The 13572-nt window shown below is 32.1% G+C and overlaps 1 protein-coding gene across 1 annotated transcript in view; it reads right to left on the bottom strand.

Moving 5' to 3' along the window:
* Positions 1 to 1857: 1857 nt before the first annotated feature.
* LOC122269649 (putative autophagy-related protein 11) overlaps positions 1858 to 13572 on the bottom strand; it is a 30509-nt gene continuing 18794 nt past the window's right edge. The window contains exons 9-15 of the mRNA XM_043043733.2: positions 11659 to 11698; positions 10423 to 10586; positions 7990 to 8088; positions 7485 to 7595; positions 6323 to 6419; positions 5249 to 5350; positions 1858 to 2639 (exon numbers count right to left, since the gene is read on the bottom strand). Coding sequence (XP_042899667.2) covers positions 2616 to 2639; positions 5249 to 5350; positions 6323 to 6419; positions 7485 to 7595; positions 7990 to 8088; positions 10423 to 10586; positions 11659 to 11698 — 637 coding nt within the window. The 3' untranslated portion in view covers positions 1858 to 2615. The remainder of the gene's footprint in view (positions 2640 to 5248; positions 5351 to 6322; positions 6420 to 7484; positions 7596 to 7989; positions 8089 to 10422; positions 10587 to 11658; positions 11699 to 13572) is intronic.

Raw genomic sequence — 13572 nt, 5'->3', positions numbered from 1 at the left:
TTTCAGTTTTTGTTCTCTTAAATGTTCTGGAACTATTCTATTGCACATTAACATTAAGATTTAATGTTATGTTGTAAAAGAATATCAATCCATATGAGCTTAGTTATGATTTTAGTTTTTGTGATACTTGTGATTTAATTGGTTTATAATTTCTTTAAAATTTTACTTATTTGTTAATGTTTACATTTGTGTATTGGTAAAAACACATTTTTAATTATATTTTATAAATTTTTGTGATTTTTTAAATAATAATTTAATATACATTATGGAAAAAGTGCAGTGCATTTTGTTAATTATAATAACGGATGAGAATTATATAAACGTTTTGTTAATTATAATAAAAATTATTTCATTTAGTTTGAATTGTCTATTTGTTTTGAAATTTGTTTTGAGATTATTTCATTTGTTTTGAAATTTTTTCTAAGCTTATTTTTCATTGTTATTATTTCATTTAGTTTTTTTCTTCTTATTTTAGATTATTCTTTGAAAATAAGGAAATAATATGTTCCTTTTTTTGCATTTTTCAAGTGTAGAGTTTATGTATTGAAAATGTCTAAAATATTAAAATAAAATATTAATTTCCAGAAAGTGACTTTTATGTAAAGAAATTCGATTAATTACTGTAAACATTTATTTTCATTTGTTTCTATTCAAACATACATTTATACTAGAAGAAATCTAGTCTTTTGAGCATCTCTACTTTTAGATAGTAACCTCATCTAAATCTAACACAACTGAGTTAGATATACTACTAAAAAAGTTTTTCCGGAAAGATTCACCTTAGGAAAAAACGTTGGAAGTTGATAACCACATCCTAAGTTGAACAAAGGTTTTATAAGTTTAAAAAGGCTTATTTTAATATTTTGTAGAATTTTCAAAGGCCTGTTATACAAAATTATAGTTTTTATTTAGATATAAAGTAATTCTCTACAATATTCTTTTGAAAAAACGTTAATAAACGCTATTTTTTGAAAAGAATTTTGATCGGCCTTCTTCCGCCTGGCTCTTAGAACGAGTGCCCCTCTCCCCTTTTGAGTACAGCCTTTACTTCACCATATGTAAATTACACGTATAATTTTCTTAAATTGTCTTATAAAATAGAATTATCTGTACTTTTTCACTGAAATTCTAGCATTTGTAAATTTCCCATAGAGTTAACATGTCCTACCCAGTTTAAATTTTTTTCCAAGTAAAAAAAAATTTTTAAAAGGAAAGTAGGAAATCTAGGACTTTTCGTGAATAATATATTGTACAGAACTAAAATTGAAGAATGAAGTATCTTTTAAAAATCAAGAATCGAGTCAGATAATTTAGGTCCAATAAGACCTTCGAATCTTCTCTCTCTCTCTCTGTGTGTGTGTGTGTGTGTGCATGCGTGCACGCCTGCTTGAGAATTGGAGGTTTCTTTACTGGTTGCCTTTAATCTTCGCTTTGTTTTTTTCGATAATAAACTAGTTTTTTTCCTCAGCAGTGATTTGTTAGATTTTAATAGTGTTTTCGTCTTTCCTTGCTTTTAATATCTCTTTGTTGGTTGATTTTGTGATTTCATTTTTTAGAAGTATGCATTATGGGATAACACTAATGACAGAAGAATTTTGATACTATATATGGTTTCTTCTTTATTGATATCTGCATTGTTTGAAATAGTTTTATATGTTTCATTTGACACCGTTTTACTGTATAGCTATTCAAGTCTTCCGTTATTCTGTTTATGGCGTCACTTTTGTTGCCATAAACAGAATAAGTGCTTCTTATTTAAAGAAAGTAAACTGCGTGTTATAGATTTGACTTGTCTTCTAGTGAATCTCTTTATTTTCAGCTACTTACATTTCAATAGCTTCCTGGTAGCAAGCTATATGGTTTCAACAATACAGTGTTGTAGTTTTTGCAGTATTGTTCACGTATAATGAATATTGAGAGTTTCTTTAGGTTTCAGGCAACATGACTTTTACCATAAATGATAGACTGAACGTCCAGGGTGTAGGGATGGTACATTGGAGGTCATAGTTTAGGTTGTGATCACAGGAAATAGCGTCATTTGGTAATCTGTCAACGGTCTTAAACATTTTTTGTAAAATTAATTTCTTTTGGGATTTTGACCTGTCGGATCTTGTTCAGTAAATTAAATTATGTCAGTTGAGTGTTTTGCAGCGTAGACACTTCTAGCTTGTGAATTATTAACCCCTTAACTTGTGCGCTTGAGTTAATTCGAGCATGCTAAACAGGCCAAACTGTGCACACTCGAAATAATTCGAGCGCCGTTGTATTTTATGCTGCTATAATTTTTCACACTCTAATCGAGAATTGAAAATATGCATTGACATAATGTTCTAAAGTGTGTTTTTTTACATTAAAAAAATTTATTTTATTTGGCCGGTTTTTTTCAAAAATCTGTGCGTTAAGGGGTTAAATTGTATATTCCTTTAATGTAAATAGATAAAAAAAAATAATAAGAGAAATATGATTTATTCACATTATTTTAAAAATTTTGTAATTTAATTGAAATTTTTTTGTTGAACTAGTCGAATATGGGAAATTTTTCTCAACCACTCTCACATGTTTTATGTCTCAGAATAAATAAGTATTTTGGATTGAAAAGAATTTTCTTTTAGAATTCAGCTTCCTATACGCTTCTTTTCCTGAAAAAGAAATGAATATGTGAATGAGTGTAAAAACTTAATTAGAATTTTGAGTTATTAAAGAGAAGATGGGCAAAGTGGTCAGTGGTTACCTCAGGTATCTTTCATTTTTAATGCTTTCCATATGATTTGACAAAACTAAACAGTCACCATGTTAGAATTATTTGTGCCTTTTGGAGCCGATCGCTACATTTTTCTATATTATATTCTAATTTATTTTTGTTTTGCATTGTCTTAGTGTTACCACTTACCGTTTTTTTATTTTATTTTATAACCGTCATTGAACATCAGACCCATTTTAGGTTTACGGCTGCTAATGTTCAACTCCGTAGCCTTGTAATTTTTCAGAAGACAAGGGTACTCCTGGATTGGGAGAAATTTGCATTTGTGGAGGTCTTTTTGATTGAACTAACACGCATTTGCTTTACATGGGGAGGAAAACCTCCCTCGGTTAGCCAAACAGCAAGGGGACTCTGTGGTCGGTGCCAGCCTGGTGAGGAATTCGAATCAACCAGCCATTGCTGGGATTCAAACCCAATTTACCTCATTTGGGAGCAAGCGCTCTATCCCCTGAGCCAATACTGCTCTACCACTTTCTGTTGTGCTGTTTGAACAAGATGAGAGTTTCTTCAATTTGAAGTTGTCTTTAAGTTTTACGAAGCTAAATCGTGTGCTAAATGCTAGGGCACATTTTTTGTGATAGCTATAAGGAAAGCAAAGTGGTCATGTTGAGCTACTATATAGGCCTATTCAAACTATCACCTCCTAAAACTGAAAGTCTCCGCATCTCGTTACACAAGTAGGTTACTGAGGGTATTTAAAAGAAAATGAATCAGTGCAAAAGCAATCTTTCATGAAATTTTTAGTCTGAATGAATATGTAACTAACTTTTAATATTAAGTGGCCGTCAAGGAAATGAGAAAAGAGGATGAGGATTTATTCCCCAACGAAGTAGCCTTTATGATCTACGTTTGTCTTTAGATTTTCTTGTTTTTTTTCTCCGCTATCATTTAAAAGTTGGCTAAAGCGCAAATAAGCTCGTTTTTTAAGTCGCTGAGCAGCCTACTTGCATAGAGAAGTGTGGAGGTTTTAGTTCTAAAAGATGATGCTCAAACTAAGAAAGCAATGGAGTATGGATTGTACTGATTTTTTTATACAGATTGCGATAAAAAAAAAAAAAAAAACTGGTGAATTCGAGTGCGAATTTTTCAAGCACTGCCCATGATTTATTGTACTATTAATAAAGAATCGTTTTTCAGAAGTAAGTGAGTTCAGGTAAGCCTAGAGTAAACCATGAATCTTGAAATGTTGGTATAAAATATCAAAATGCAAACAAATCAAGTCTGGTTTACGTTGAGGGGAATTAACGAAATTCGGGCTCCCAAAATTTTCTTCCTCAACCTCACTGTTTACACGAAGTCATCTTCTGAAGCGTCTAGATTTGATCCATGTTGCCACCACTTTTTTGGCCCCCCAGCTTATGTCCAAAGAGTTAAATACACATTTGTAGTAGGCCTATTCCCATTAACAGCAAATATAATGGATAAGATTTCTCTAAAATAAGCATGGTTTCTTAATATGAAATAGTATTTCTTACTAGCCGTAGTGTGGTAGCGCATATAGGAACTAAACATGTTATTCATCCATGCCTTAGAGACATTTTAATGAGAAAAAAAGGAACCTTTTTATTCAGGACACAGATCAACAGGAGTGTTTAAGAAAGTGGACATAGCATTTGATTGCGTTTTTCTAGCTTCTCCATATGAAATTGTTCTCTTTATTGAATGAACTGAAGTGATGTCCATTTGGCTAGATCACTTAGAACATTCGTTTAAGTTAAAATATTTTCTACATTCCTATCCAATCCGACCTTAAAGTCTGGTACTTAGCTCCATAATGATTTTGTATAATGTTTTTAAAAAAGTAAGTACGAAAGTTGTAGTTTAGTTGTCAAATTTGGGTTGAATATTGGAAAAAAAACGCACTTTTGCAGTCTTCGTTTTCTTCAACTACATTTTTGAGCTGTGTACATTTTTTTACACCTATCTTGAGCTGTGTGCAGGTTAAAAAGATCACTGACGATATAAAACATACCAAATATTCACTCGCATTTAGCTCAAAATAATCCATTGCTCTGAACTTAAAAACTATGATAACAATAATGGAAATTTTTTTTATATACTATCCATGCTCGCACTAAAGCTCTGTTTCTTACTGTTGTCTTCACACAATCTACATACATACTTAAGACTGTTTTTGTTTGAATTAACCATCTTCAATGTAAGACAGCTTACCAATATTGAGTCCTACCGCGAGAACGGACATATTGTTCTAAACTAAGTAGCTTTATTTCTTTATCATGAAAAAAAAAAAAAAAANAAAAAAAAAAAAAAAACTAGATTTATACGAAATAAAGGAAAAGCAATTTGATAAAAACTAAGAAATTACAATTGAGGTTTTTGGGTTGAGATTTGTTAATTCCTCAATTTATTATTTTACTGCCTGTCTACTGCTGTAATGTATATAATAAAGTGATAAAGTATTTTTAAAAAATTTTTATTCTAAATATTTGATGCATTTTATTTTGATGTATATATTATTTTAGATACCTTCTTAGATTGAATCAAATTTTTCTTCCTTTCGAAAGCCCGTTGAGCCCTCAAAGCTTCTTCAACTTTTCTTTCACTCAACTTTTTTTCGGCGTCTAACATCTGGAAAGCAAAAATTAATATTTTCAATATTATTTATAAATGAATACAACATACATGATTCGATGTTCAATTGTCTATTTTCGAAATCTGGTAAAATTACGATTAAAAAAAAATCAAGGGTCCTCTGTTTGCACTATTTAAGGTAAAATTTTTATTTTCAGTTTCCGCGGCCATTGGGTAAAGTTAAAAAAAATTAGAGGGAGAGTTTTTATAGTCTTAACACCAGTCTAAAATGTGTAAAACATTTTGTCTTTTAAGACCCCTCAAGTACCGCAGAGGACTGATCGTTAAGACACAGTTCCCAGCAGATCACCGAAGTCAAGCATCACTGGCTGCGGTCAGTGTGCGGGTGGGTGACCACTTGGATCAGTCTGCGTAGGGACCGAGGGTGTGCGGTATTGGTCCTCGTTAAACTGTGCTACCGTAAAGTGCTCGACTTCGCGCGCAGGTCGTCGGGCTACCGAAGCGGGGGTGCCATCCCCTCCGCAGAGGATCAAAATTGTGATGGCATGTCTTCGGATCATTCTCAGGGATGTTTCCCATACCGTCGCCAATAGCCCATTGTGCTGGTCTAGTGCGACGTAAATGAACAACAAGACACCTCAACTTTTAAGTTTAGGTGTGATTAAAAAATATTATTTAAAATTGTTACAATACCTTTTAGTATACTAATCTATTACTGAAAATTTCCATAGTAGACTAATCGTACCGCATGGTTTCCAATAGATCACCAAAGTCAAGCATCACTGGCTGCGGTCAGTGAGCGGGTGGGTGATCAGTCTGCGAAGAGATCGAGGATCCTCGTTAAACTGTTCTACTATAAAGTATTCCTGTTGAACAGCAAATCGGAATAGCTTTTTTGTGGTCGAATAATTTGAGTTATGAATAATTGGTTCAAAAAATTCATTTCTTACGGAACATAATAAAACTATCAATGGTTATTAATAATTATTAAATAGTTAAAACTTTTACCTTCAACAATTCCTTCACTTTTTTCTTTGGAAAAACATCAAGCTCCTTAAATAAATTATCCAGAGAATCCTCTATGGCTACTTTCATCAACGCAATGCTAAATATTAAGGTGAAAATAAAAAGATCATTATTTGCTGAATTAGGAAGGCAGAACGATTTGTTCGTACCACGTTTGTCTACAAATACCATAATTTAAGATTGGTCTTATTTAATATTTTCCTTCTAAGTTGCTGATGGTTATTTCAATTTATTGTGAACTGAAACTATGAAAAACATATTGCGGTCTCTGTGAAGGTTTATTTCTTTATTCATTTTAGTGATTTTGTAAATTTTATTCTTTAAAATTTCATTAATTCATTTAATATTTTTTTTTTATCAGTTACCTTTTGTGATTGGCTTGATTTTCAAAAATAAAATTGTAATGTTTTTGATGACTTCAATTTAATTAGACTCATCTAGAATAAAGCGAGTTAAATCTTCATTTTAATAGAAAATTTTATTCCTGTTATTTAATTTATGTATATTTGTACATTTGCTTTCGGAAATTAATTTCGAAAAATTATTTTTCTGTTTGAATTCAAAGTAGTTTTAACAAAAATAAATTGAATGGAAATGAAGATTTTTTTTTGTCTTTATTTCTCTCCTAAGTTTTCTAACTAAAATGTTTTACTAATTTTTTTTAAAACTAAATAAAAACCAGCTATATATTAAGTGTTTTTAAAAGGAATATGTTAATATAACCGTAATAAGAATCGGTGAAACAAGTAAACAAATGTAACTGGAATAAGAATTGGTAGAAAGTATACATTTGGCAGAAAATTTTTTCCTGTCGGAATATGAAGAGCCGGCGATAAAACGCCAAAAGTGTCTATTCACTTTCCTCCGATTCTTCGTTTCTCTTTTGCTTCGTTTTTTTCCCCTTCTACCTCTAAATCGTTGAAATAAACTCTACCGGTATCGCTTGTCTCTCACTTTATACATGTAATAAAAGACTTATACCGAGTATGGAGACCCTTGACCGAACTAATCGCTTCGGTAATTGCACTTGAAGTGCAATTAGCCACTGCCATAAAAATATGACAAATGCTATAAACTTGCATACTCAACATTCTATTATAAGAACATACTATGAAACAATGTGCAAAATTTATGTGTTTCTTACTCCATGTATTGTACTTCACTGTTTGTGCAAAGTTTATATATCTCAGTTATTTTCTTCAGTTCATTTTCTCTGTTCAATTTCGTCCCATCAGGATCTTCGTTCAATAAATGACTAAAAATAAATGAAAAAATAATAAAAAAAAATATATAAAAAGCAGTATCAAAGTTATTACATAGCATTAACACGCAAAGTTAAGTTACTTAGTTGAGAAGTTCATATTATTAAAAATGAGATATAAGAAAATTTTACGGCAAACTGAGTTATCGCTAATAAAAATTCACTTAAAATACTGGCAGGAACAAGAATAGCTGTTAAATACCATCAAAATGATAAGCCGTTTTATAGCTTAAATTTGAATGAAGCTACTAATTTTAAAATAATAATTTGAAAATATATTACAAATTATGAAAAATCTTCCTATGATTGTGTGGTAATTAAAAGTGCAATTATTGCCCTTTTCTATGTTTTATAGAGGGAAAGATAAAGAAAATATTTGAAGATATACTTTATTTGATTCTCAAGCTTGTCATTTTTTTCTTTTGCCTTTTCAAGATCTTTTTCTACTCTTGAAATCTTCATATTCCATTCATCTATCTCGTCCTTCCTAAAAAAAATCAGATTATTTTCTCTTCTTAAATTGGCTGTTGACACTAAATTTAGTAGAAATTTTGTTTGCACATTGAGAAGAGTTAGTGGTAAATTGCATTTTAACCAGTTATGTGCGGAATTTTATCCTACAAAGCTTCCACAGAGTGCGGAATTTAAAAATCAAGCAATGACATATATACGCTTCGAACGAAAAGCAAATCCTATTATAAATTTTACAAAAAACTTACTATCAAGATATTTTTAAATGGCTTTAACACATGTATAGAAGTGTTCTTTTGACCCAAGATAAAGTAAATAGTGATAAAAAGTTTAAAATTAAAAAACAGTAAGAGATAACAAAAACTAGCTATAAATTGAATGGTTTTGGTAGTATAGTTTTTTTTCTTTTCCTTCTTACTTTAAGCTTTGTTTCATATGATTAAAAAAGCAAAACAGTTAGAGTTTTTGGATTGAATGCTACGGATACTAGTATTCATTTTTATTTTATTCTTTATTTTATAACTGTCGTTGAACAGCCGACCTAATTTTCGGGTTTACGACTACTATTGTTCAACTCCGTTGCCTTGTACTTTGGAACCCAATCCAGAAGACAAGAGAACTCCTGAATCAAGTATTGGGAAAAATTTTGCCTTCGTGGAGGTTTTTTAAGATGGAACTAACCCGCATTTGTGTTACATGGAGAGGAAGACCACGAAAGCCTCACATGGTTAACCTGACGACAAAGGGACTCTAACCCATGATCCGTTTACCACTGAGGATATTTCACGTCAGCACTGTGATTGGTGGAAGCTGGATGCTGAATTCGTTTCGACCAGCCATCGCAGGGATTTCAACCAGGTTCACCTTATTGGAAGGCGAACGTTGTATCCCCTGAGCTATCGCGGCTCATTAGTATTCAATTCAAGAATATCTAGGATTCATTATTATTTACTTTACTGATTTAATGTTACTTTCCTACATATGTTGCGTTTCATAAATTTTTAAGGTCGAGTTGGATTTAAGGAAAAAAACTTGACGGGATATAGATTTTTTTTGACAGCATATTTTCAAAGATAATGAAATGAGTAATTTCTTTGTTTTGGTTTTAATATTATGGAGCAGTATACTCGCCAATACATTTATTAGACCATCACTTCCAACTTAAGAGATAGCGCCAATTAAAGCAAAGCTCAGTAGCTCAGCCACCAAGGTCTTAAAACTGTGAAACACAGTGTCAAGAAATAGGTATTCTTCTCCCTTCTTCACGAAATTTGGTTTTACTCATTTAGTCACAATAATGTCGATATTTTTCGGTATTTAACGAGTTTCGGTATATGATAAATAACACGTAACGATAGATATCACGCAATAGATATCACGTAACGATATATGACGTACATTGTGTTTTCATATTAATTGTTTATTCATATTTTTCGACATTTTTTGCCTGCTGATACTTTATTTTATAACCGACGTTTAACAGCCGACTCAATTCTGAGCTTACGACTATTAAAGTTCAACTCCATAGACATAGACTTGAATTAACCCATGTGACAAGGGAACTCCTAGATTAAACATTGAGATAAACTAGCCTTCGTTGAGGACGTTTTGATGAAACTAACCCGCATTTGTGTTACCTGGAGAGGAAAACTACGAAAACCTTCCTCAGTTATTCGAACGGCAAGGGTATGTACCCATGATCCGTCAACCACTGGGGATATTTCCCGTCAGCACTGTGATCGGTGCTATCCGGGAGCAGAATTCCTACAGCTCGCTGGGATTCGAGCCTGGATCAACTCACTGGAATGCGAGCGCTCTATCCCCTGAGCCACCGTGGATCGCGTCGTGTCGACATTTATCGTATTCATGATACATCATGAGGATATATTTTTAGCATCGTTATCGTTATAATGAAAAATATCGATATTTAGCTTATATATTATGCTTTATTGTGTATCGCCCAAGTTTAGTGGGGTGGTACATTACGTTATGGTTCAGCATATCATTATTACTGACATAGATGACAAGCTTTTCACGCTATGGTGAAACGTTGGTGAAGCATAGTCCAACATTATAAAGTTTGCAACAAAATTGATTGATATTAGTGTAAAATTTGATTTCATTTTTAAACAGCGTACTTTCATTTTTGATTTTACCATCTCACAATTCTAAATTATTTGCAGGTCCTGCCTTAAGTATTTTTCTGTTTAAAACATTAATGTATTTAGTTTATATCAGGCATTTTCATCTAGGCTCCATGTACAAATTAAGTGTTTTGTATATCTATTGAGTTTATTTTTTTGAATACAGTTTGGTATCAAAAAAATTTGAAATTAAGTTGCCAGATTACATTTTTTGTGAGGACTCCGTCTTCATATTTATGATGCTGGATGGCAGATTAGAGAAATAGTTATTGCGCACGTGGTTATTACGCACAAGAGAGAAATTACTGTGCTTGAAATGTTCCAAGAATCTTAATACATCTTCAGAGTTGACATCCTTCTGTATTGGTTCCTAAAACAGTAAAATTATAATAGGAGTCCAATTATTGAATTTTATAAATACTTTAAAACATAAGTTTTCAAGAAAATTTGATTTTTTAAATTATTTATTTCTGTTGTTGTTCGTAGTAAATCGCGTTAAAATTCTTCCGTCTTAATCCTAGTATGCATTACGTATACTAGGTTTGGCGGCATTGGCAATGTCAGGGAAGGCGATAATGTTCCAATCTGTAGCAGTAGATTTGGTGACACATAAATTTTTTTAAAATTACTTGAGTTTTAGTTTGCTTTTTAGTGCCACTGCCCGTTATACATTTGCCCGGTATACCCTACAGTGATGTTGTTTTTAAGGTTAAGTGCCACTGCTCGGTTTATCAACAGCTTGGCGATAAGTGTCATTATAGAGTTGGAACTACTTTTCAAAACCGCGCCAAGATTGCAAAGTATTACAAGATTGCAATATTTTACCATTCAAGATTCGCCAAGATTGCAATATTTTATCATTCTTTCCTCAGACTCTCCTCAACAACTACTCAACGCTAGTTTTTAATTCTTATGGAAGGAAGAATTTGAAACATGAAAAACCGAACCTGTAGCTAATAAAATGTACGAAGCAATAGCAAAAAGGCAAATAAAAATAAAATTGGAATCGTTATTTGTAGGAAGTGAGCTTCGGATTTTTATTTTAATATTTATTCACATTAAGCCTTATTTGAGAAGTGATAAACGGCGAGTAATCTAAACTATTAACCTTAAATTGCAACTTGGTTATTTTTGTCGGAGTATTGTTTTGTTTTTCTTGTAACTTGAAAAAATAATGGTTGTTCTATTGAATGTTGCAAAGGCAACTTGTTAAATAAAATGATAAAAATGTTTTAATAATTTACTCTGAATTATTGTTTACTTTTGAATTGATTTTAGATAACATGACCAATGTATTCACGTTTACTATATTTTAATGACATGCTTCAGCTTATAATACAACATATTATATTATTGAAACGTTAAAACTTATGCTAATTATAAACTTTTTAAAGAATTTTAAAGTTGGGATTGAATTAATATTTAAGTTGCATTTTACTTACAATTATTATTCTATCCTCTAAAATGTCTTCTAACACATTTCTAAAAAAAGAAAAGATGAAAAAATATTTTACTGTTTTGAATAATGAGAAAGATATGAGATCCATATTAAAATAAGAAAAATGCTGAATTTTAAGCACAAAATAAAAAAAAATATGTATAAAATATAAAAATTCTGTGAAGGCTTTTAAAAAAAGTTAATGCTTGAGACTGGGTTAATTTAAAGTTATTAATTCATTAAATTGAAAATTTTAAAGTTACTTTTTTCTTTTTATCGCATAAATTGTCGATTATAGCAAATAAAAAAAAAATATGTTAACCGACATGTTTTGTCTCATTAAGTCAAAATATCTTTGATTTTTCAAACAACAAGAGTTTCAGATTTGAAAACAAGATTTTTAGATCTGACAAGGTAATTATCTAACTGATGGACTTTATATCTATATTTTTTTACATTATTCAAATTCGTAATATAAATGATGGAATAGTGCAAGATTTTTTGAAATTTTTTAATTAGTTAAAATAACATATATTTTAAGAAAACAATGATATTTTTCGGCGAAAAAAATACTAATTTAAAATGTTTAGAAAAATTCAAAAAAATGTGTAAAGTAGATCGAAAGTGAAAATTTGAGGCTTGATAAAAAAAAACAACTAATATTTTGATTTTATACTCAACTCTAAATTTTATCTCGTTTTTTTTTAAATATCACGAACATTTTTTTCAAAGAAACATTTTTAAACATTGTAAAACAGGAGAAGTGACAGAGACCGGGCTGGGTATCAAGCAGCACACACTCATCTTTAATTGCGTTTTACAGAAAATTTATTTTTCACTTAGACATAGAAGACGTTTTATAATATACAATAGTTATTTTATTTTATAACCGTTGTTGAACAGCCGACCCAATGTGCAACTCCGTAGCCTTGTAATTTTGAACCCAATCCAGAAGACAAGGGAACTCCTGGATCAATTATTGGGAGAAATTTGTCTTCGTGAAGAACTTTATGATAGAACTTACCCGCATTTGCGTTACATGGAGAGGAAAACCTCCCACTGTTAGTCTGACGAAAAAGAGACTCTAACCCATGATCCGTCTACCACTGGGGATATTTTACATCAGCACCGTGGTTTGTGCGAGCTATGCGTGGAGTTCGTATTTACCAGCCATCGCTGGGATTCAAAGCCGGTTCACCTCATTGGAAGGCGAACGCTCTATCCCCTGAGCCACCACGACTCACACAATGGGTTATTGAGACAATGGTCTGAGAAGTATCCCTGACGATGATCCAAAGACACGCCATCAGAATTTTGTTCCTCTGCAGAGGGGATGGCTCTCCCAAGCGCGAGGACTATCGCACGAAGTCGAGCACTTTACGGTAGAATTGTTAAACGAGGACTGAAAACAGCATATCTTCGGTTCATCGATTAAAGTGGTCACCCACCCACTCACTGACCACAGTCAATGATGCTTGGTTCGGCCGTGGACTGATCGTGAGGATACGATTCCCAATAGAACACCGAAGTCGAGGATCAATGGCTGCTGTCAGTAAGCGGGTGGATGACTACTTTGATCAGTCTGCGTAAAGGCCTGGTTTCTTAGGACAGGACGCCGTCAGCTGGAAATCAGCGCTAACCTCTGATTGGTCCATTTGTGAGTTTGATATACGTCATCGAACGCTCATCTTGAATTACAATTGCCGTCCAACTCAACTGCAGTTGGATTACAACGTGACGTTAACCACAGAAGCTATGGCGGACAACATCCAACAGCACATTGAAATCATCCAAGATTTTGATTTTGACATTAAACATTGCTTCTTCATTTAACATAGCACTCTTCATTTAGCTCAGCTATAATGTGTTTTTTCTTGGACAAAGTCATTATTTGTTCTCTAAAACGCTGGTCGACAAT

Source organism: Parasteatoda tepidariorum, chromosome 2 (assembly GCF_043381705.1).
Source record: "Parasteatoda tepidariorum isolate YZ-2023 chromosome 2, CAS_Ptep_4.0, whole genome shotgun sequence".
Lineage (NCBI taxonomy): Eukaryota > Metazoa > Arthropoda > Arachnida > Araneae > Theridiidae > Parasteatoda > Parasteatoda tepidariorum.
This window is presented reverse-complemented; position numbering and strand designations above follow the sequence as displayed.